This window comes from Papaver somniferum, chromosome 8, assembly GCF_003573695.1.
Source record: "Papaver somniferum cultivar HN1 chromosome 8, ASM357369v1, whole genome shotgun sequence".
Classification (NCBI taxonomy): Eukaryota; Viridiplantae; Streptophyta; class Magnoliopsida; order Ranunculales; family Papaveraceae; genus Papaver; species Papaver somniferum.
The window spans coordinates 103,475,836-103,498,188 of NC_039365.1; the positions used below are offsets into that span (position 1 = coordinate 103,475,836).

At 37.4% G+C, this 22,353-nt stretch overlaps 2 protein-coding genes across 2 annotated transcripts; one reads left to right on the forward strand and one right to left on the reverse strand.

Moving 5' to 3' along the window:
* Nucleotides 1-5,017: 5,017 nt before the first annotated feature.
* On the reverse strand, nt 5,018-6,602 carry LOC113303550 (putative methyltransferase DDB_G0268948). Its single transcript, XM_026552583.1, has 2 exons — nt 6,228-6,602; nt 5,018-5,933 (listed from the first exon to the last, which is right to left on the reverse strand). The coding sequence occupies exons 1-2, from the start codon at nt 6,474-6,476 to the stop codon at nt 5,238-5,240; spliced, it is 945 nt and encodes a 314-aa protein (XP_026408368.1). The 5' UTR covers nt 6,477-6,602; the 3' UTR covers nt 5,018-5,237.
* Nucleotides 6,603-19,393: 12,791 nt separating this feature from the next.
* On the forward strand, nt 19,394-21,835 carry LOC113302402 (L-lactate dehydrogenase B). The gene is made up of 2 exons (XM_026551310.1): nt 19,394-20,417; nt 21,116-21,835. The coding sequence occupies exons 1-2, from the start codon at nt 19,806-19,808 to the stop codon at nt 21,557-21,559; spliced, it is 1,056 nt and encodes a 351-aa protein (XP_026407095.1). The 5' UTR covers nt 19,394-19,805; the 3' UTR covers nt 21,560-21,835.
* The last annotated feature ends 518 nt before the right edge of the window (nt 21,836-22,353 follow it).

Sequence of the window (22,353 nt, forward strand, 5' to 3'; positions counted from 1 at the left end):
CTATATGAAATGTGTAACTAGAAGTTACATATTCATATGACTTATGTACTAGGAGTTACACATCCGTATATTAAGGGTTACAGAGCTAATCCCAATTTAGAATAAGAAATACATGCATGACCAGACTTAGTTATCGCAGAATTATTAACCTTGGGAAGCTCTATAAGCTTAATGAGACATAACTTACACCATAAACACCATAAAAATTGACACTAGCTCTCTCCCCATCTTGTATTACCATGCGATTACCACCACTAGGTCCAAATAAAAACATCCTCTCTGAAATTAACATAACAATCACCATGAATTACTTCAACAGCTACACAGACACAAGCATTCAAGGTCATATTCAATATGCAGTCACCAAAAGCTTTATATTTAAAAAAAATTGCATATGTTGCAACTACTTACATACTATGTTACTGTAACATCATTTATAATCAAAACAGACATGCAATCATAGTACGTTAAACCATTCTTATCTCCTATGCAATACAAATCCTCCTATTCAACCAAAATACTGAAAAACTTTGCATAAGCAAACAGTTTTTGAGCAGCACAAACCTCATCTGAATGTTGTTTCCCAGCAACCGAAAGTTATTATACTATTACTAGTTCAAAGCATATATTAATGAAGAAAAAAATGCAGGCAGTCAATAGCGTTCTAAAGATCACTATTCTAGATGACATCTTTCGCACTCCAAATAGAAAACAACACTAGTTTTAAACACAAATTACCTGCAATAATTTACCGCCTGTAACAAATGGATGTTCCAGTATCGGCAGGAAATGGAATATAACAACAAAAGAATGGTAATTAGTTCCATGAACCATGTCATCACTAATGGATATTCTGTGAGAACATAAACTATTAAAAAAATTGATACAAATACTCTAGATTAGATATATGATTCAGTTCTTAAAACCAGCTAATTACCTGTGACAACCACCACCACCAGTAACACCAGCAGCAGAAACTAAAAACGTTTCATCCTCTTTCATGTCACATTCTCCTTCAATTATATCCCCTCATTATTCAACCTACCCATGAAAATTATTACCATTGCCGTTAATCATCCCTGTAAAATCAAAATTGAAATATAAAAAACAACCAATCGAACCTCAAACAACAACAAGAACAACATCAACAATAACAAACAAAAACGTACCTAGCTAGATTCAAAATACATGAATCGATTGATTCAAGAAAAAATGTATTGTTCCTCTCTCCGATCTTATTTGACGGGTTACGAAGATTAAGATGCTCTGAGTTCATAAATAAACCTAGATTTTCGATCGGAAATATAGATTAAAAGTTAAATCGAATTCCAATTCAAAACCCAAAATTTGTTTATAAAAATTTTCGGAAATTTCGATCTTAAAAGAGAGATAAAGATTAAATAATTATAGATCTTTGTTCTAACCATATTTTGAATACGGATTTCTAAATGAAATCAGATCGATTTGGTATATAATAATAAACCGAGAATATTTTTATTTCTGATATTGATTTGGAAATAAAAAAACTAGAAGTTGAAATCAAATGAAAAGATGAAGATATATTAAACTTATCTTTCTCATCATGATTGGATGATTAAAACCTTCATTTCTAGTTGTTGATGACAATTTTGATTAAGATTTCTTCATCAATATGCACTGCAACCTCAAGAACAAGAGTTTTGGACAATGTTTTTATGTTTGAGAACTTGATTTCGACAGAGAAATCTTCTTTGATCTGAAAATGAAAAATCTAAACAGAAACTATTTCTGCAGAAGAAAAACTTGTCCGGAGGCGAGAGAGATGAATTCTGAAAATGAAAATCTATTATGTTTTTTCTCTTGTATATATTCAAAAGGGTAGTGTTGTCATTATTGAAATTAATAATAATTAATTATGGGCCAGATCTGAAGAAAATTTGATATTTTGGGCCTAGCAATATCATTTTCCTAAAGTATGGAGTTGACAGTGTATGATCCATTTAATGAGACTTCTATATATTGAACCCATATAGTAAGGGGGTTCTAGTATTTTTCACTTCTGAAAATCAAAAAAAAAATCGGTCGGGAGTTCTTTATTTCCCCGCCGTAAAGTGTTGATTTCCGTTGGGTCGATAATACTTCCTAGTCGTGACCCAAAAAAAAACTCAGAATTTTATCGATTTTTAACGGTTTTGAATCAATTAAAATTGTTACTGGGACATGTTTATAAGGTTCTCCTGACTATTTTCAGGATATGTCCATCACTTTCTGCAAAAGTTTTCAAAAATTTCATCAAAACCCCTTTCTCCATCTTGCAAATCCAATAAGAAAAAGAAAACAAAAGTTTTGATTTTTGAAAGTTTATTCTAATGATTAGTATAATTCTTTCACTAATCTTAATTAGTTTAATTAATCACTCTAATTAACATTAATTTAATTAAGGATACATTAGGTATTATTGAAAATAAGAGGACAAGGGGTTATATGGATTACCATTTCACCACCCATGCAGCCCCAAAAACCCAGCCGACTTGCATCCCAATGATAGGATTCTTTATCAACGAATTTAGGAGATTTCACAAAAATTGTTGCTAAATAGTGAAGGTTGTCGTGATGTAGATACTTAGAGGTTAGAATGTCTACTAATCATGAAGAGCCTAAAAAAGGAATAACTACTCTGGAAACATAATTCAGACCTAAAAATCATGAAGTTCCAGTTGCAAGAACAGAAGATGTGGCACATCTGATTATTTGTCCACAATAGATGTTGATCCAAGCTCACCAAGCTATTAACCCCATGCCATATGATGCCTTCTGAGTTCTAGGAGCAAAGTTGGGGATAGAGAGATTAATTTTCTTATGCATGACCAAGGTTTGATAAAAACAAAATAAGTTGGTGACATCAAAAGTTTTAAACATACATGGTAAAGAAACTACTGACCCGCAAACAAATGGCATTATGATGGTGGTTCTATCCGACTGCTCTTTTTTTTTATGGATTAGTACAGCGGTTAGTTATGGCCCCTAAATACTACTAGCAAGTACAGCGATTAGTTTTATCCGACTGCTCAACCATGTTTTACTCATCTAAGTAAACATCCTCAAACAAACTTCTTTTAAGACGCACACAAGAAAAAAAAAACCCAAAAAATAAAATAAAGAAACACAAATTTCCTTATTCCGGCCTCCCGAAATAAACATTTTTTTTTAAAATCGGTCTAAGAGAATTTTCATTGAAAACAAACGGTATTTAAGAGGGGTACCTCAGCCCAATGAATACAAACGGAAACAAAAGAGAAAAGAAAACTGAAGGGGAGTTCGGCTACCTAAGACTTCAAGCTCATGAAGACCGAAAAAAGAGTCACATAATACTATCACCATCTTCGCCGTTAGTCCTAACATCCTTGTGTTTGATTCGGCCCAAAAGAACGCTTGTAGTTTAACGTTTCTAATGATGCTTACCAAACTTTACTTTTTGTTTTCGAAGACTCTTGCATTTCGCTCTCTCCAAATGCACCACCATATTGCAACCGGGATGTTATTCCATATTCGACTAAGTCTTTCGTCTCCCAATCAAACTTCCAACGCTTTATATTTATGGTGATATTTGCCTCATAAATCCACCGAGAACGACATCCTTCAACAAAGTAATCCCAAATTCTCCGGGTCCTCCAACATCCATAGAATAAATGTGAGCTTGTTCCATCATTTTCGTCACAAAAACAACATACACTAGAAACATCCATACCTCTTTTCAAAAGCTTATCCGCCATCGTTATCCTATCATGAGAAAGAAGTCAAAGGAAAAAATTGATTTTACAAGGAAAATCATGGCTCCAAACAACATCGATTGGAAAATTTGTCTCATCTTGATCTTCTTCGTTTCTAATACCATCTTTAACCGTATATTGACCATGATTATTTCTGACCCAAATTCGACTATCCGAGATGCCTTGTTGAATAGTGATAGAAGAAAGTAAATTTGAGATGGTTAAAACTTCACTTGAAACGGTTTCAGAGTATCTTTGTCTAGACATAAACCTCCACCTTATACAACCTTCATTCACTTCATACATACTTGCCACCACAAACTCCTTTGTCCTTGAGGCTTCATATGCCAAGGGAAACATATCACATAATCTTCCTTCACCAATCCAAGAGTCTTCCCAGAATCTAGTTTCCTTACCCGGTCCAATCTTAAATCTAATATTTTTGTTAAAATCTTTAAGCTCTATATAGATATTAAACCACAAGCTACCACTTTTTGATCTTTTGGGTTGGAGAGTTTCCCAACCGGTAGAGGTCTCACCAAATTTCTCAACCATAATTTTCCTCCACAATGCATTTTTCTCTAAACCAAAACGCCACCACCATTTTTTTTAGCAAAGCCGAATTCATTTCTTAGTTCTTCGTATACGAAGACCACCTTTTTTCTTAGACTTAGTAACCATTGCCCAACCAATATTGTGAATTATTTTCTTATTATGAACATCATCCCATAAGAAGTTTCTAACCATTTTATCGATTTTCTTAGTTATGAAGCATGGAGCAAGAAAAATGGAGAGATAATAAATGGGTAGACTAGCCAAAATACTTTTGATGAGAATTAACTCACCTCCTCTTATTATTGTTTTCCGATTCCAAGAAGTTACTCTCCTCGCGCAAGATTCAAGGATCTTTTCCCATTTTTGTGAGCCTCCCACTTTATCCTCTGGTGGAAGACCAAGATAGATACTAGGAAACCTAGCATATTTGCAACCTAATATGTTATTATTTGGAATAAACAATTGGTAAATTAGTAAGATAAACAATTGGCTTAGCAACATTAGGAACTATTTGATCCGAAATATCATATTGTGCTCAAATACTTTGGGTGAAGTTTTTGTGGGTGATCTTGTGAATTTATTCCAACGGGAGATATTCTACTAAGCAAAATCAATGGTACTTTTAATCTTTTATCTAATGATGCATTTGCTAGGGAATGACTGGAATCTTTTGTTCTTCTTTAGGAGTCCATCTATGTGCACCCCTGCTTAACTTTTCCACTAGTTGATAACTTTTCTATTAAATAAACAAACACAACAAGTAATCAAGTGAATCATCACTCTCTTCAACAAATACAAATTACATTATGAAACTCGGAAATGGGAAGATAACTATAATTTTGCACACGTTCAAGCAAGTTTTTCTTCACAAGCTTATAATACAATGAGATTATATGCCACTCAAACAGGATTCACATAAAAGCGACCTCCTTGTCAACTCCCATTCACATCCATACTTTCCTTTTTAAGTGATCCCGCAAGCATGAATCCCTTGAAGAGAAATGGTCGTGGAATCAAGTCTACAGGCCTATCTCCCCAATCAGCCCGAAATTCTTCAATAAGCTCTTCGGATAATACATCTACTCCTTGATCCTTGGCTGCAGCAACATCCGGCCATGCCCTCGCCATCTCTAAAAATCCTTCGAAAGTCAACCTTGTTGGTATGATGAGGTTAAATGGATCCCCCTCGCCTCCTATACCTACATCCTCAAAGGGAAAAGGAAGTGTTTTATACTCATCGGAGATGTCACGGACATTGGGACCACGATATGGAAGTGCACTTTCAAGGAGTCTTTCCCATAACAAGTCTTGAGGAAGAAATTTAGGGCCGCTTTCCCCATTAAAGAAAAATTCGCTTTTTTCATTAATGTAACCCCAGACAATGATTACACCGTCTGGCTTTAAAACACGATTCACCATTGAGTAGAATCGTGGAAGATCAAAATATTGAATTGCTTGAGCAACCGTAATCATATCAAGTGAAGCTTCACCACCGAGCTTAGATATTAGTTCTTCGTCAGACATGGAGGGTGGAGTGTGCATGTAAGTCACTTTCGGGTGTGGTCGTGCTTTTTCTAGTTCCACCTCACTTATGTCTGTGGCGATTACTTCATCGTAGAATTCTGCAATCTGGTTCATTAAAATGAGGAACAAGTGAGATTAAGTTAAGTGGTCTTAATATTGATAGGGACTAAACAAACATATAGAACTCTGATGCAAAAACTTGTATTCATGTCTAATGATGTGGGTTGGCGATCAAAATCACGAGTAATACTCCCTCTGTTCCAAAATCATGAGTAAAACCACACAAACCTGCCTATTATTTTAGAACGAAGGTAGTACTTTTTGTGTCGTATAAACCACTATTAAAGTCGTAGAAATGAGAATTAACTCGAAAACTAGAGATAGACGAGAGTGACTTACACCATGTGCAGCAATTCCGTTGCCAGTACCAACATCCCAAGCTCGAGAGTGACCGGTGCTGAAGTTTGCTACCATGCTATACCATTCCTGTAGGTATGTAGGTCTCCCATCCCAGTATTCTGCAACAGGTCTATCTGATAGAAAATCATAGAATTCTTCACTCATTTCACTCTCATCTGCTAGAGCATCACTAGTTTCCTCAACCAGTTCGCTCTCATTTATTAAAAGATCAGTGGTTTCTTCAGCCATTGCTTACTCGATCTGAAATTGTTGTGTTCAAAATCAAATATGAAAGCAAGGGAGACTAGAGAGAGATTAAGAGAGAGAGAGTCAGAGATGAGGTTCTTCGTGCTTCTCTGTGCTGTCGAATCATATACATTTTATAATGTACAATATACACCGATATTGACTTTCAGCTTTTGCTAACATATACCTATATTGACCGATCATACAACTATATGAGTAGATAGGATGAAATGTACACGAAGATTCTATTTTACAGGCTTGTAGCAGCCACTATTTAAATATATAGTCGGCTCTTGGCTGACTATTACGTATGTCAATTTTTAATCAAGTTGATGCCGAGCCTGAAATGTATGATTGTATTGAAAAATTCATGTGGCCCCTAATTACTTGTTTCACACATCTTTGTGTCATGTCCCCACCCTGTCAGCCCCTAACAAGTTGTGTGTAACAGGATAATTAGCCGTTTATTTGTCATAGGCCTTATTAATTTGTTTTGAATTTAAGTAGTTGTTAGTTTTTAGACGTTAGACATATAACCACGTGTAGGGCTGTCAGGGAAAATTGGAGATATGTCCTAAAATCCAGTGCAATCCTGGGGATATATCCCAGGATTCCAATTCACGGTAATATGTCCCGGCCGTTTAAGTTTCCATCCAGCTATGTTAACTAGTCAAACTAAGCACACGAGTAAGATGACATGTGCGAAAAAAAGACTTATTCACCCTTTTATCACATGTGTAAACCACACGGATCCATCTTCTTCATCGTCTAGGAGTTGCTACCACAAGTTCAGACTTCAGAGTATAATGTTCAGTTGATGAGGTAAGCTTGAATATCTCCATCAATCAATTCAAATCACCCAAAAATAATTCAACAAAATTATTATCTTTTATTATAGAAATACCACCAAGATCGATTCATAATCCTAAATTTCATATATCAACCTAATTGCATCTGAAAACCTTACAGGTTCAAACCGATGAAATCAAACTAATAAAATGCAATTCGACACTATTAACAAGTACCCATTAATCGATTTAACAAAATCTTCCAAGATATATAATCTCATTCGATCATGGTGGTAATAAACCTTACAGTTGGGGTTATGAGAGCTTCATTATCCTGATCTAAACCAATCTCTAACCAAGATTAACTATTCCCAATAACGAATCAGTCGTAGGTTCATATTTCTCCATTAGAAGCTTCAATACTTTGATTTTGAGTTCCCAATGTGTCACTGCAACATCATTTCTTACTTCATATTTTGTCTCTGGTTTTTCATATTTTATCTCTGGTTTTTTTTGGATCTCCGATTGCTGTTGTTTTTGTGTAATTGAGAAGAAGCTGACGTTTGGTTCGTCTGATTCACTGGAGTTTTATCTCTGGTCGTTCAAATAGAGATGGTCAAACATGTCGTTTCCTACATCCGTGATATCTCAGATTTTGAGATTTTGACCGGTCAATGTTCGATAAATTAACAACTTAACTTTATTGGATAGAGACCGTTTTATTGGGGCATATTACCGTAATTTGGAATTCTGGGATATATTCCCAAGATGACACTGGATTTTGGGACATATCCCCAATTTTCCCTTTTTTTATGGTTGAGATTTTAGGGTTGAGCTGCTTTATAACCTGAAATATGATATAAGAGAAGGGCATTGGAGTGTAGAGTTACCCAAGCTTTCATATCATGTTCAGTTCTCTCATCTTCTCATGTGTCTTGTCAAGATCATAGTCTGTACTTGACATTTGGTATCATCTATTAGATTCCTCTTCATCGTTCTTACAATGACTGGAGGTGCAACAATCAAAGACGTTGACCACAAAACAAAAGAGTTGTCCTCTATGGTTAAACAATTAACAGATCTGCAAATTAAAGAGAGTACAACATGTGCTGAAGCAGAAAAAAAAGGAGCAGGAATCAATGACCACACTTATTGCTTTGGCACAGGAATCTAAAGCTCAATTTAATACACTTATGGCTCACCTTATCATATCTACTCCTGTTCAACCTGTTACACCTGAATCTGGTGAATCTTCTATCAATCAACCTCTCTTTGAAGCTGGTAACCTGGATTTCACCAACAAAACCCCAAAAATCGATTTCCTGAATTTCATGGTGATAATCCTCGCAGTTGGTTCCGTAAGTGTGAACACTATTTCCGTTTGAAAGGTGTGCACGAACATCAAAAAACAGAGATAGCTTCTATTCATCTTGACGGCAAAGCTGAATCTTGGTTTCAAGATTTTCAAACTGGTAAACAAACTATCTCTTAGTTTGATTTTTCTACTACTATTTTGAACGATTTGAGGATTTAGCCAATGAGTTGTTGGCTGTTTTAATAAACTTTCTCAAATCAACTCAGTGAAGGAATATTTTGAACAATTTGAACCATTAAAAGCACTTATGCTCCAGAATAAACCAAATCTTAAAGAATATTATTTTGTTATGAGCTTTTTGAGTGGTTTGAAAGAGGTGATTAAACATCCAATGGAAATGCACAAACCCACAACACTCTCTCAGGACTTCTATCTAGCACGTTTATAAGAGAGTGCTCTGGCATTTCAACAACAACAACCACCAAAACCCCCTGCTTATAAACAACCCACCACTACAACTTATTTCAGCAAATTTTCACCAACCTCACAGAAAATCAACACCACTTCCCTTGCACCAACAAAAAATAAATCACCTTCCCCCTTTTCTACACCCACCACCACTGCAACAAAATCCTTGTATGCTCCACCACATATTCTTCGTTTATCTAGAGAACAACAGGATAAGAGAAGAGCTCAAGGCTTCTGCTATAATTGTGATAAAACTTATTTTCCTGGTCACAGATGCAAGTTACAACAATTATTCATGTCCATCAATGAAGAAGTAGAAGATTCTCCATAGCAAGTACCCACTAAGGACAATGTTGATTCCTTGCTTGACTCAGATATGAAGATCTCACTCCATGCTCTTACAGGCACAATGAGTGTTGATACTATACGCATTCCAGGATTTATTAAATAAACATGTTGTTACTATTTTGGTTGATACTGGAAGCACATACAGTTTCATTGACTCGGCACTTGTGAACCAATTAGCTTGTGAAGTTCAACCCACAGCTCACATGCTGGTGACAGTAGAAAATGGTGCCAGAACTACTAGCACTGGAGTGTGCCATAATCTACAATGGTAAATGCAGGGTAATGATTTATTGGGGACTGAAGACTACTTCCTTTAGGAGGTTGTGATATAGTCTTAGGTGCAGATTGGTTCAGTACCTTTGGGGATGTCACGTTTAATCTAACCAAACTCTCTATTTCATTTCTCCATCATGGCCAGCTGATTACACTTCAAGGAGCTACATGAAAACCCTCACTTATGATGATGAGTGGAAATGCTATGAGGAAGTTTCTAACAAAGAACACCCCTACCCTAGTTGGCCAATTATTTCACATCTTTTCCACCCCTATACAATCTCCCATACCCACTGAAATACAACATCTTCTTAAATATTTCAAAGATGTTTTCTCAGAACCAACACATCTACCACCACAGAGAAGTTTGGATCATAAAATTCAACTCAAGCCCAATGCTCAACCAGTCACCTTGAGGCCATATAAATGTCCTTATATTCATAAATTAATGGTAGAATCATTGATGAAAGAGATGCTCCAAGCTGACATCATTCAAGAGAGTCAAAGTCTTGTTGCTTCTCCAATACTTCTAGTGAAAAATAAAGATAATACTTGGAGGTTCTGTGTGGATTATCGGTGTTGATGGTGGTTTTTAGTTCAGGGATAAAACCGTAAAACCCTAAATTTACATACTCTTGTTCTGCAAAGAAATAAGAGTTATTTAAAAATGACGAGCGCTTACGCCACTCTGCTTACAATATACACTGAGCAATTCAGTATATTTATATACAAAATTTAATTAGAATGGTGTTGATTGCAAAATCCCAAAATATTGTGTAGATTTTGTTGAGATCCTGCTTGCATTATTCACTAATGCAAGGTTTGCTGAGCATTTATCTTATGCTATGTTCTCCGCTGAACTCTTAAGTACTGACGTTAAATTTGTGTTCATTCTCAGATGAAAGCATAAATTTTCTTAATGATTAGATTAAGATTTGCATAATAGGCACTGCAAGTCGTGCCACTGAAAATGTGTTACTTGCAAGACTAGCTAAAAAATTAATAATTTTGTGCCAACGTGCCAAACTCACTAAATTTGATTAATTTTGTGCCAGCTCGCAAAAAATCAATTTTTAACCTAATTTTATGTCAACTTACAAAAATTAGGTTTTCGCCCTAAAACGGAACCTACACAAATTCTCGATTCCTATTGGTCGAGAACAAACCTAGGCAAGCTAGGAAACTAAGCTATCATGTACCTAGTAGAAGTAGAATCTTATCGAAAGTTGGAAAATAAGAGAAATAGAGAAACCGCGGCTTGGGAAACAGCAAAGGGAGGCGTGACTGTGCAACTTGGCCGGTCGGTTTGCCCTAGCTGGCGCCCCTCCCTGCCGACCGTCCACGCCCCATGCTGCTTACCGCCGGTCTCTCTTTTCCATCGACCAACCAGATCGCTCCAAAGCTGAAACCAACGCTTTTAATTAAAAGTGGAAGTAGGTTGGTCGACGTGCTTACAATCCTTAAAAAAAAATAGATCTTCGTTGTCCAAGACAGTCGCAAATTGATCGCGACCACACAACTTGGTAAGATACGTTAGCTAACTCTAGGTCTTGCAAATATGACCGAACAAGTCTAATGGTAACCACCGACGTGCCCACTTCTATTCCAACCAATCCGAATTCTCCTAGCCCGCTAGCAGCAACCATAACCACTAGCCGAAATAGGCCAGCCACGTGGACAAAAAAGGGTTTTAATCGAATTAAAACCGCACATGGCAGTCTTAAATCGATCTTGGTCATCCAACTTCGCTAGCTGAATCGATTGGCATGGATACAATTTTAAGCGACCAGCAAAGCACGGACATGCTCACCTTCGGCTCGGCTATAGCTCCGACCAATTGCATTGCTTTAAACCGATTATCCAAAGTATGCCGCTCACACGGCTTTAAAAGCCTCGAATTCGACCAACGGCAGTACGTAACTGCCACAAAGAGATCTCGGTCATCCAACTTGGTCAGCCAAATCGATCGGCCTAGATCTGATTTCAAGGAGCCAATGAGATGCTGTCATGATCGCCGGCAGCCCCTCTTCCATGAGGACCGTCGGACTGTCCTCAGCCTACTTATACGACTCATGGCAGCTACCCAAAGTTGGTTGACCACGCTAGTCATAAGAGTCTTAAATAATTAACAGTAATTAACAACTGCCGAAAAATTATCTCAACCATCCAACTTCATTAGATGATTTGACCGGCTTAGATCCAATCTTAGGCAACCAATGGGACGTCATGATTGCTGTCAGTTGCTCCCCTTCTTCATGAGTCGGTCATGCTATCTTCAGTCGATTTACTTGGCTGCCAACCGCTCAACCAAAGAAGGCTGGTTGCTCTCCTAACAACGACACTTCTTATGTATCGATTTAATTTGGCTGATTTCTTAAAAGCGATGATTTACGTGCATTAATTATAAACGATATTTCATAAATATCTATTTAATAAATTATTTAATTATTTATTTAACCTAAAAGCACCGTATGCTATTTTTGAGTGCTAACTCACGCCTAGTTTCATTTACACGACTTATCACATATGACCACCTATCGTCTAGCCTGCGCGAGATTGGTCGAAATTATCAAGTCTTGCCAGCAAGACCCACTCAGCAACTACCATGAGGACTTGTTCCGCTATTCATGTAACTTGATCCATATTTCCTACGAAAATACTCGAGACATCAAACATGTCACAAATTGGGGGATACTCATCAATGTATTGGTATGTTGGTTTACAGTGTGCGGCATGTAACACGCCCATTATGAGAAAGTGTCACGAAAGGCGGACGGTTGATAGTAGTAAATGAGTAGTGTGTATAAAGATGGTCTTCCCTTCATGACAGGGAAATGGTTCTTACCATGTTTACACGATCCCCACTTCTCCACTACTCAACTACCTCCACTTCCTACGATATCAACACGTTCAACTATGACTTGTATAAATAGGTTTTCAATCTATTTCAACAAGAGCAGCCTTTTTGTTACCAACACAAGTATCCATAAAATACCAAGACCTTATGGCTTACATTCTGCAAGCAGGTTCTACATTTTGATACAAGTCATAAAATAACCACACTTTCATAGTTCATCACTCTGATCTCAACACCTTCTCTGCTTTCCTCCCTATGATCAACCCTTCTCCTTCATTTTGTGACTAAAGCAAGACTGGAACGGCCATTCCTTGGTTTAGGCCAGAATTGTACAGATTGATCTCTTGAATCTAAATTACTCATGTGAAGTACATTTGTTTAGGGTTTATATTCGTTTCTCGGCGGCACACCCAATTTACCATTTTCAGCAGAACCAATTTTTACCACAAAAAAACAGGAATCTCAATGACATTACTATCATAGATAAGTTTCCTATCTCCATCATTGATGAATTATTAGATGAATTGCATGGTGCCATTATCTTCACTAAACTAGACCTTAGATTAGTGTACTATCAAATCAGATTACATATTCCAGATATACACAAAACTGCATTTAAAACACATCATGGGCATTTTGAGTTCAAAGTTATGCCTTTTGTTTTAGCTAATGCACCATCCACCTTCCGAGCATTAATGAACTCTGTTTTTGTCCCTTATCTTAGAAAGTTTGTACTTGCCTTCTTTGGTGACATTTTAGTCTATAGTACCAACCTTACGGACCATATTCAACACCTTTTTATAGTTCTTACACTTCTAAGACAACACCAGCTCTATGCCAAGTTCTCCAAATGCACATTTGATCAACCATCTTTACAATATCTGGGTCATATAATCACTGCACAAGGAGTTTCAGCTGACCCTAAAAAATTCAATGTATGAAAAATTGGCCAATTACTACCAATTTAAACAGCTGAGTGGGTTCTTGGGCCTCACAGGTTATTACAGGAAATTTGTGAAAGGTTATGGTACAATTTGCAAGCCTCTCACTGACTTGTTGAAAAAATGCATTCTATTAGTCTTCTTAAGCTCTTGAGGCATTTAATACTCTCAAAGATGCCATGTGCACTACACCAGTCTTGGCACTGCCTGATTTATCTAAACCATTTGTGGTAGAATCTGATGCTTGCACACATGGTGTTGAAGCTTGTAGATGGGGGGAAATGATTTGTTGGTTTTTTTGGAAAGTGAAGAGACGACGGTTCGGACGAGACTCCTCAACCGAGCAAACTTCTTAACCTCACACATATGCACTGCACATGAGTGATTTGAGTTCGAGAGATCAATTTATAGGACCCCGGCCTAAACCAAGTCAATGGCCGTTCCAGAGTCAATTCGGTCACAAAGAGGGAGATGGGTTGATCTGTAGGAGGGAAGCTGAGAATTGTGGGATCAATGATGATCAAAGATTGTAGATGTGTTGTGGGTTTCTGCAAACTGATGAACTGCTGAGTTGAGTTCTGTGAATAAGTTTCGATCAAGAGAATTCTGTGTAGACAATGTCGTCCTCAGTCATCGATTCAGAACTTATTTATATTGTCAGAATAGTGAACACATTGATCCCAGTAAGTGTGACGGTTTCTTGAGTGAAAGCGTGGGAAAGTGGGAGATCGTGGTAAAATCAGTTCCATGTCGTGTGGAGACTTGGTCGATCGTACACCCACTACTTTTCTAACTCCCTCAACCGTTTGCACCACTTACTCACATTTCTCATCGTGGATGAACACACGTGTTGTAGACCGCCAGACCAAAACCCTAATTGTTATCCCCCATGTGACGTGATTGATGTCTCACGAACGTGGAGTCTGCAAAGCAGACGTGTATTTGATTATTCAGTCGTTGACTTGATTAGACAGTAAGTCTAAGTTTTGTTGAATTGAGCATGATTGACGAATGGTCAGTGATTCATGGATTGAACATGTTATAGTTCTTGAATGATGTTGATATTGCTTGTCTGAGCAAGTATTGTAAATTCGACGAATTGTTGAGTATTGAGTAATATTCGGCGGAATATTGATAGTTAGATCAATATTCGAGCAACTGAATGAGTATTGCTCAATTCGACAAATTACTGAATATTGATAGCAGGATCAATATTCGAGCAATTGAGCGAGTATTGCTCTATTCGATAAATTACTAAATATTGACATTAGGATCAATATTCGAGCAACTGAGAAAGTATTGCTCAATTCGACAAATTACTAAATATTAACAGTATGATCAATATTGGAGCAACTGAGCAAGTATTGCTCAATTCGATGAATTATTGGTAACGTGACCCAATAAAATATTAATTAAAATATTGGTAGCCTACCAAATATTATATAATTAATCCAGATGTTGATTGCTGAGTTAACATATATTTATTAGTGTTTGAAATTGCTCAAAATCGTGATTTGCAGAGCATTACTTTGAAACCCTAATTTTTGATCAATTGTTCGTCAATTGATGAATTACTGAAAATATGACACTGAGTGAAGGAGTGACCGACCACACGGGATCATGGACGACCATGTGGTACCCAAGTGTTCGAATTAGCGCGCACCAGAGTCCTTTATTGACTGGTTGGTGGAATGATGATTAAATGCAGGTTTAATCATTTATTGAAATAGTGCTCAATTGAGTATTAGGTGATAAAACCTAATTAGGGATAAGTGAGGGACCGACCAAGAGGGCATGAGACCGGCCCTTGGTGGTCGTGGGATCATATGATGGTAGTTTGAGCAAATTCCAAGTCGGTTGGAAAAAGTTTGGACCTAATATGAGCAATTGAGCAAATTAGGTCAAAATCATAAAGATGTGTGGTACCGGATCCTTGCAAGCTCTAGGGCCGGCCTTGGTCGGTCAAGGAAGGATGCACATGCCCGTGTCACCATAATGTTCGTGTATCAGTCCTGAGAGTTTTGGTATTTTCTGGTATGCGTTTGAGCAATATCTTAGATTTTCAGAAGAGTTTGATCTTTGACCGAAATTCTCGATTTTGCTCGAATGAGCAAGTAGAACTTTGCTCGTTTGATCAATATTTTGAAAATATTAAAATAATAGTATTTTAATATTTTTCGTAAATAGCCTAGTCGGTCTTGTGACCATTTGACTTTTTGACTTTTTCATGGTTTGAACAATATTTGAGTAAATACGGAAAAACCAGGATTTTTTGCTCAAACGGAGGAGTTTCATGAGATGAGGGAAATAATAATTATGAAAAATAAAGGATTGCAAGGTGTGGGACCGGCCACGGCTAGGTAGCCCAGTCCCTTGACACCTTTCCCTATTTTTATTATTTTTCATAAAACCGTGAAAATATGGAGAAACCGTGAGTTCTGCTCAAACAAGGAAATTTTCTCGAATGAAGGAGTCTTCATGAGATCATGAAAATAAAATAATAAAAATAAAGGAAGAGGCGTGGGGACTGGCCATGGCGGCATGATCGGCCGGCCGGTGGACCCGGCCCTAAGCGCCTCTTTTATTATTATTATTATTATTATTATTATTATTATTATTATTTTCTCTCTCATATTTTGTGTAGGATTCCTCGTTTGTCCATATTTTCGAACACTCGTTCGTGCATTTGGGTGCTCGTTCGTGTATCATCGTTGAGTACACTTGCACCATTTTACTGGGGCTTACTTGGTGATAGTCCAGACGCCCGATTGTTAAGTAATTATTACTAATTCATGAAATTCAGCAGAGAATGATTCATGAAACGGAGTAATAATTAGGAATTGCGCATCTATTACTAGTCCATGAAATCCAGTCGGGGAATTCAGGGAACGGAGTAATGAGATAAATTGGTTATCTTTTTGCTAATCCATGGAATCAGCCGGGGATCAGCCATGGAACGGAGTAATGAGATAAAATAGATTATTTTCTAGGAATTCCGGTGAATGTCACGGTAGAATTAATCTATTGCAGAAGAGATATGAGATAGTTGAAGCATCATACTCGTTCTGAAGAGTGCATAGTCAGGAAACAACGTGCAGCGTCGAGGTTCTGAAGGCGTTTAGCCCTCCAACAAACAATTATGTCTAGAGATCCGCCTGAATCTATACACAGTCTCTCTACATAGTCAGGGAACAACGAGTATCGCCGACGTCCTGAAGGCGTTAAGCCCTCCGCCAAACAATTATGTCCAGAGGACCGCCCAACCGTTCTTCTACATAGAGGGCACGATGAAATGTGTAGCATCAAACGCTCAGCTAGTGGGAAGCCTTTCGAAAAACATATTCATCATGGCTCTGAGAGGAATGCTCACTCAGTCAGAGATCGTGAAACAGTTCACGGATCGTAAAACACGAATCGTCACATGTGTTCCTAAAGCCTGGTCAGAAACATGCAGTATCATGATTTTACGATTTTATCCCTTGTTGAAAATCCACCATCAACAAAGTTGTTCTGATGCAAGAAGGTAGATCCATAGCTTTTTTCATCCGGCCTCTTGGACCTAGAAATTTGGATTATCTACCTATGAAAAAGAGCTCTTAGCAGTGGTTACGGTAGTTACAAAATGGAGACATTATCTGTTGGGACACCATTTCTTCGTCCACACTGACCATCAAAGCATCAAGTATTTCATGGAGGATTACCACCATTCTACAACAAAGATGGCTGGTAAAACTGTTAGGCTTTGACTACACTATTCAGTACAAGAAAGGCTGTGACAACAAAGTGGCAGATGTACTCTCAAGACTTCATTCTGACAGTACCTCAGCTAGCTGCAACTCTAAGGCAGTTTCCACACCCAATTGGGCACAAAAAATCATCACCAGATATGAACAAGACCATGCGGCTGCTGCAATGATCACCCAATATTAGTCACTCCAGATTCTATTCCTCACTTCACTTATACAGAAGGCATACTAAGGTACAAAGGGAGACTTTATGTGGGAGATGGAAATCAACTGAGAAAGAAATTATTGGAATTCATCCACTCCTATGCAATATGAAGTCACTCAGGTATTCAATGAAGCTACCAGAGGGAAAACATTATTTCTATTGGAAGGGCCTCAAAAATGACACCACCTTATATGTCAGTCATTGTGACACTTGCCAAAGAAATAAAGTGGAGCATCTACATCCTGCAGGCCTCCTTCAACCACTATCAATTCCTTCTCAAGCTTGAAAACATATCTCTATGGATTTTATTGATGGAATATGTTATCAATGTAGTTGTTGACAGACTTACAAAGTATGCGCACTTTATTGTATTGACTCACCCATATACAACTCTCACTGTAGCTCAAGAATTCTTACATCACATTTTCAAGCTTAATGGTCTGCCAGTTTCAATTGTCTCTGACGGAGACAAGGTATTCACCAACGCATTTTGGCAAGAGCTCTTCAAATCCTTAGGCACCATATTGAACTTGAGTACTGCATACCATCCATAAACTGATGGTCAAACTGAGAGGGTCAATGCATGTTTAAAGAGCTATTTAAGATGCATGTATAACCATAATCCCAAGCATTAGAGAAGGTGGCTCTCCCTTGCTGAGTGGTGGTACAATACCAATTATCACTAAAGTTTGAAGATGCCTCAATTCACTGCCCTTTATGGCTATGCACCACCACATATAGCTTTCCATGTAGAAGTCACATCTTCAATAGTTGTTGTTGAAAGCTATCTGAAGGACATAGATGCCATGTAGATCTTCTTAAGGAATCTCTCTTTAAGTCTTAGGAGAGAATGAAGTTTTTTGCTGATAACAGGTCTTTTGAAGTGGGCTTGAAGTTACAGCCATACAGACAGTTTTCCATGGCAGTCATGAGCAACTTCAAACTGTCAGCAAGGTATTATGGCCGTTTCCAGGTAACTCACAGAATTGGACAAGTTGCTTATAGATTGGCTCTCCCTCCTGCATCCAAAATACATCCAATTTTCCATGTATCTCGACTGAAGAAAAAACTTGGAGCATCTGCTACTACTGTCCCTACTCTGTCGTTAACTGATGAAGAAGGTGAACTTGTGTTAATTTGTCATGAACCTGTTTTCACAGATCCGTAGTTATTAAAGGGATAACCGGTTCTCACGTGTGCCTGTTAGCTAGCCGTTATTTAACTGTTTGTTTATCTTTCTGTTAATCTATTTTAAGTTGTTAGTAGATTGTGTGACTCGCACGTAATGCAAGTGAGTCTAGTCTAGTACATGTATTCCAGCCGCATCTGTATTCAGATCTCATGAAGAATTATTAATCAAAATTGCTTTTCTCTCCCAATTTCTGTTCTCCCAAATCTAATCTCTATCCTTAGAGATTCTGAGTTGTTTATGTGCTAATTTGTAGTGTAGATCACTACATAATTCCAGTTGCTGGTTTGGAATTTCGACAAGATTATCGTCAAGGCAGAATGGTACCACAAGTTCTTATCCAGTGGTCTCGCACAACTCCAGAAGACGCTACTTGGGAAGACATTGTGAACGTTCAAGCATATTTTTCAAAGTTTAATCTTTGAGGACAAAAATTGTGTGAAGGGGAGGGTAATTGTCATGTCCCAACCCTGTCATCGCCTAAGAAATTGTGTGTGTAACAGAAAAATTAGTCGGTAATATTTCGTAGGCTTTAATTAATCTGTTTTGAATTTAGGTAGATGTTAATTTTTAGACGTGGGAGATATGATCACGTGTAAGGACGCCTTTTGTTACCGGTTAAGATTTTAGGGTCGAGCTGTTTTATAACCCGAAATCTGGTGTAAGAAAAGGACATTGAACGAAAAAAAATAATAATTAAGAGGCTGTGCTCATTGGAGTGTAGAGTTACCCAAGCTTTCGTATCATATTCGGTTCTCTCATCTTCTCATGCGTCTTGGTCAAGATCATAGTCGGTACTTGACGCTTTGCTAAGCGAATCTCTTCCGAAAATGCATAAAATCAACCGTGGATCGGAGTTCCACAAAAGAGGTTCACCACCTATTCTAGCAATTTTATAAGCATTGTACCAAATCCACTCAAACCCACCTTTAACAAAACCATGTTCCAATCCACAACAATCTTCCCAATTCTAAATACGGAAAAGGTTTACTTTTCAAGACACTAGAGTCTCTAGAATAGTCGACCAAAAACCTTAACGTGTTCATTAAAAAAAGAGAAGAAAGCCGACTTTAGAAAATTAAACGTTCTTCTTATAAATCCCCGCTCCTCCCTTCACGAAAAATATATCAACCCAAAATCATTTCCATCTCCAGCAACCCCTAAACATCCCCTAATACCTCCTTAATCCCATATCTCTCACCATGAAGAGTTCATCCTCATCATCATCAATTACAGAAGCTGGTTTAGACATAGGTCATAATGTATTCTTTAAACAAATCTCAAAATCATCTCAAGTTTCATCACCAAACCGTCCAACAAAAATCTCAGTCATCGGAACAGGAAATGTAGGAATGGCAATAGCTCAAACAATCTTAACACAGGATATAGCAGACGAGATCGCTCTGGTAGACGCATTACCCGACAAACTACGTGGAGAAATGCTCGATCTTCAACATGCTGCAGCATTTTTACCAAGAACTAAAATAGTTGCTTCAGTCGATTACGAAGTAACCAGTGGATCTGATCTTTGTATTGTTACTGCCGGTGCTCGTCAAATTCCTGGCGAATCAAGATTGAATCTAATTCATAGGAATTTGAATTTGTTTCAGAAGATTATACCACAGATAGCAAAGTACTCTCCTCATACAATTCTTCTGATTGTGTCAAATCCTGTTGATATTTTGACTTATATAGCTTGGAAGTTATCCGGATTTCCGTCAAATAGAGTAATTGGTTCTGGAACTAATCTTGATTCTTCAAGGTTTAGGTTTCTTATTGCAGATCATCTTGATGTTAATGCCCAGGATGTTCAGGTACCATTCTTACAACTGATCCCACTATTTTCTTTTAGGTTATGTTTGTTTTCTTTACTTCCAAGGATCTAGAAAATTTGCGAATCTCATGTTCATATGGAATTTGGAATGTGTTAGAAATCCACACATACATGGTTTGAATCAAACACACACCCCCGGTTGTTGATATCCCTCCACATGTCACTTCCGCTCTACCAGACGGACAAGTTGAGAATTTAGATATTTCAGGCCAAATCATCGGAGCTGTTTGCTCAAAGTTCTTACACTTCTCTTACACTGAGATGATCACCTTTTTAGACAACCAGCGGTGTAGAGTACCTCTACATTTGTGCTTTGAAATCGTGTTTCGTATCTAATCAGAACTGTTTTGGTTGTCGAATTTGAACGTGAACAGTAATTTTGACTGTTAAGTGTATAATAATTAAAGTAGGTAATAGTCGCCATCCCAGCACCATACGAATGATTCGGGGTACAAACTACAAAGATGGTGGTGACAAAATACTAAATTACACTAATTCCCATAAACTTTGGTCCCTTTCGGAGTATATTCTTATTATAATGACTTGAAATGTGTACTCTGAATTGTTCATACGTTAATTTTGTATATTCTTATTATAATCGTGGCAGTCTTCCATATGCAAATTTTGTCCATGACAATCTAGAATATGTAATGTAATGCTTGATTTTGATTTGTGTAGGCATACATTCTTGGGGAGCATGGTGATACTTCAGTTGCTCTTTGGTCAAGTATAAGTATCGGAGGAGTACCGGTGTTGAGTTTCTTGGAGAAACAACAGATAGCTTATGAGAAACACACCCTAGAGAAAATACACAAAGCTGTGATAGATGGAGCTTACGAGGTTATAAATTTGAAAGGTTATACCTCATGGGCGATTGGGTACTCTGCAGCTAGTTTGGCTAGAGTACTATTGAGAGATCAGAGGAAGATCCAACCGGTATCAGTTCTTGCTGAAGGTTTTTATGGAATCGATGGAGGAGATGTGTTTCTCAGTTTACCTGCACAACTTGGTAGAGATGGAGTTTTGGGTGTAATTGACTTGCACTTGAACGATGAAGAAAGGCAGCGGTTACAAGAGTCTGCTAAGACTATCTTGGAGATCCAAACACAGCTTGGAATCTAACATGAGAAATACACAAAAGAAAAAGGTGACTGAGCTCCTTCAAGAGATTCATTGGGTTTTCTAATTTTACTTTGTTTTTGTTAGACCTCTCTTGCTAGTGTTTACAATGTACTGTATGAGTTATTATAGTAGCTTAAGTATGCATTTACTTTGTTGATCGAAAAAATTCAAGTTACTTTCTCAGATACATATCTTATGCATGAATTATTATAGGAGCAAATTGTTTACTAGGGTTTTCTGTTCTTTCTTTTTACTGAAAATCATCTTGTTTCTACATTTCCGGATAGACCACATGATATCAACATTTTTTTTTTTTTTTTAACTCCTTAGATAGGGAAGTAATAGCATTAACAAGCCAATGATCAAACCAATCAATCAAAGTAGAGTTGGCAAAGTTTGAGGTAGCAGACTAAACACAACAGACATAAGGACGTAGGACCAACTCAAGCAACGCATTTAGGACAAATGATGGTGTTAATTGGCATTCTAGTGTGCAAAACAATTCTAGCAACGCATTTAGGACAAATGATAGTGTTAATTGGCATTCTAGTGTGCAAAACAATTTTAGTTGACAAATCATTTTACCAGATTTCCAAATAAAAAGTTGGATACCGTGATGAACTTTTAGTTTTCAAATACATTTCTAAAGAGTGTTTCTTGGGGAAGGTCTAAAACATCTGAGATTCAAATAGGCAGATTAAGAACTAAATTTTCCATTCTTTGAAAGATCTCAGTCCCTCATATCAGGAGTGCATAATTGGTTTAAAGGAATAGTAATAATCTTCTGGACAAAA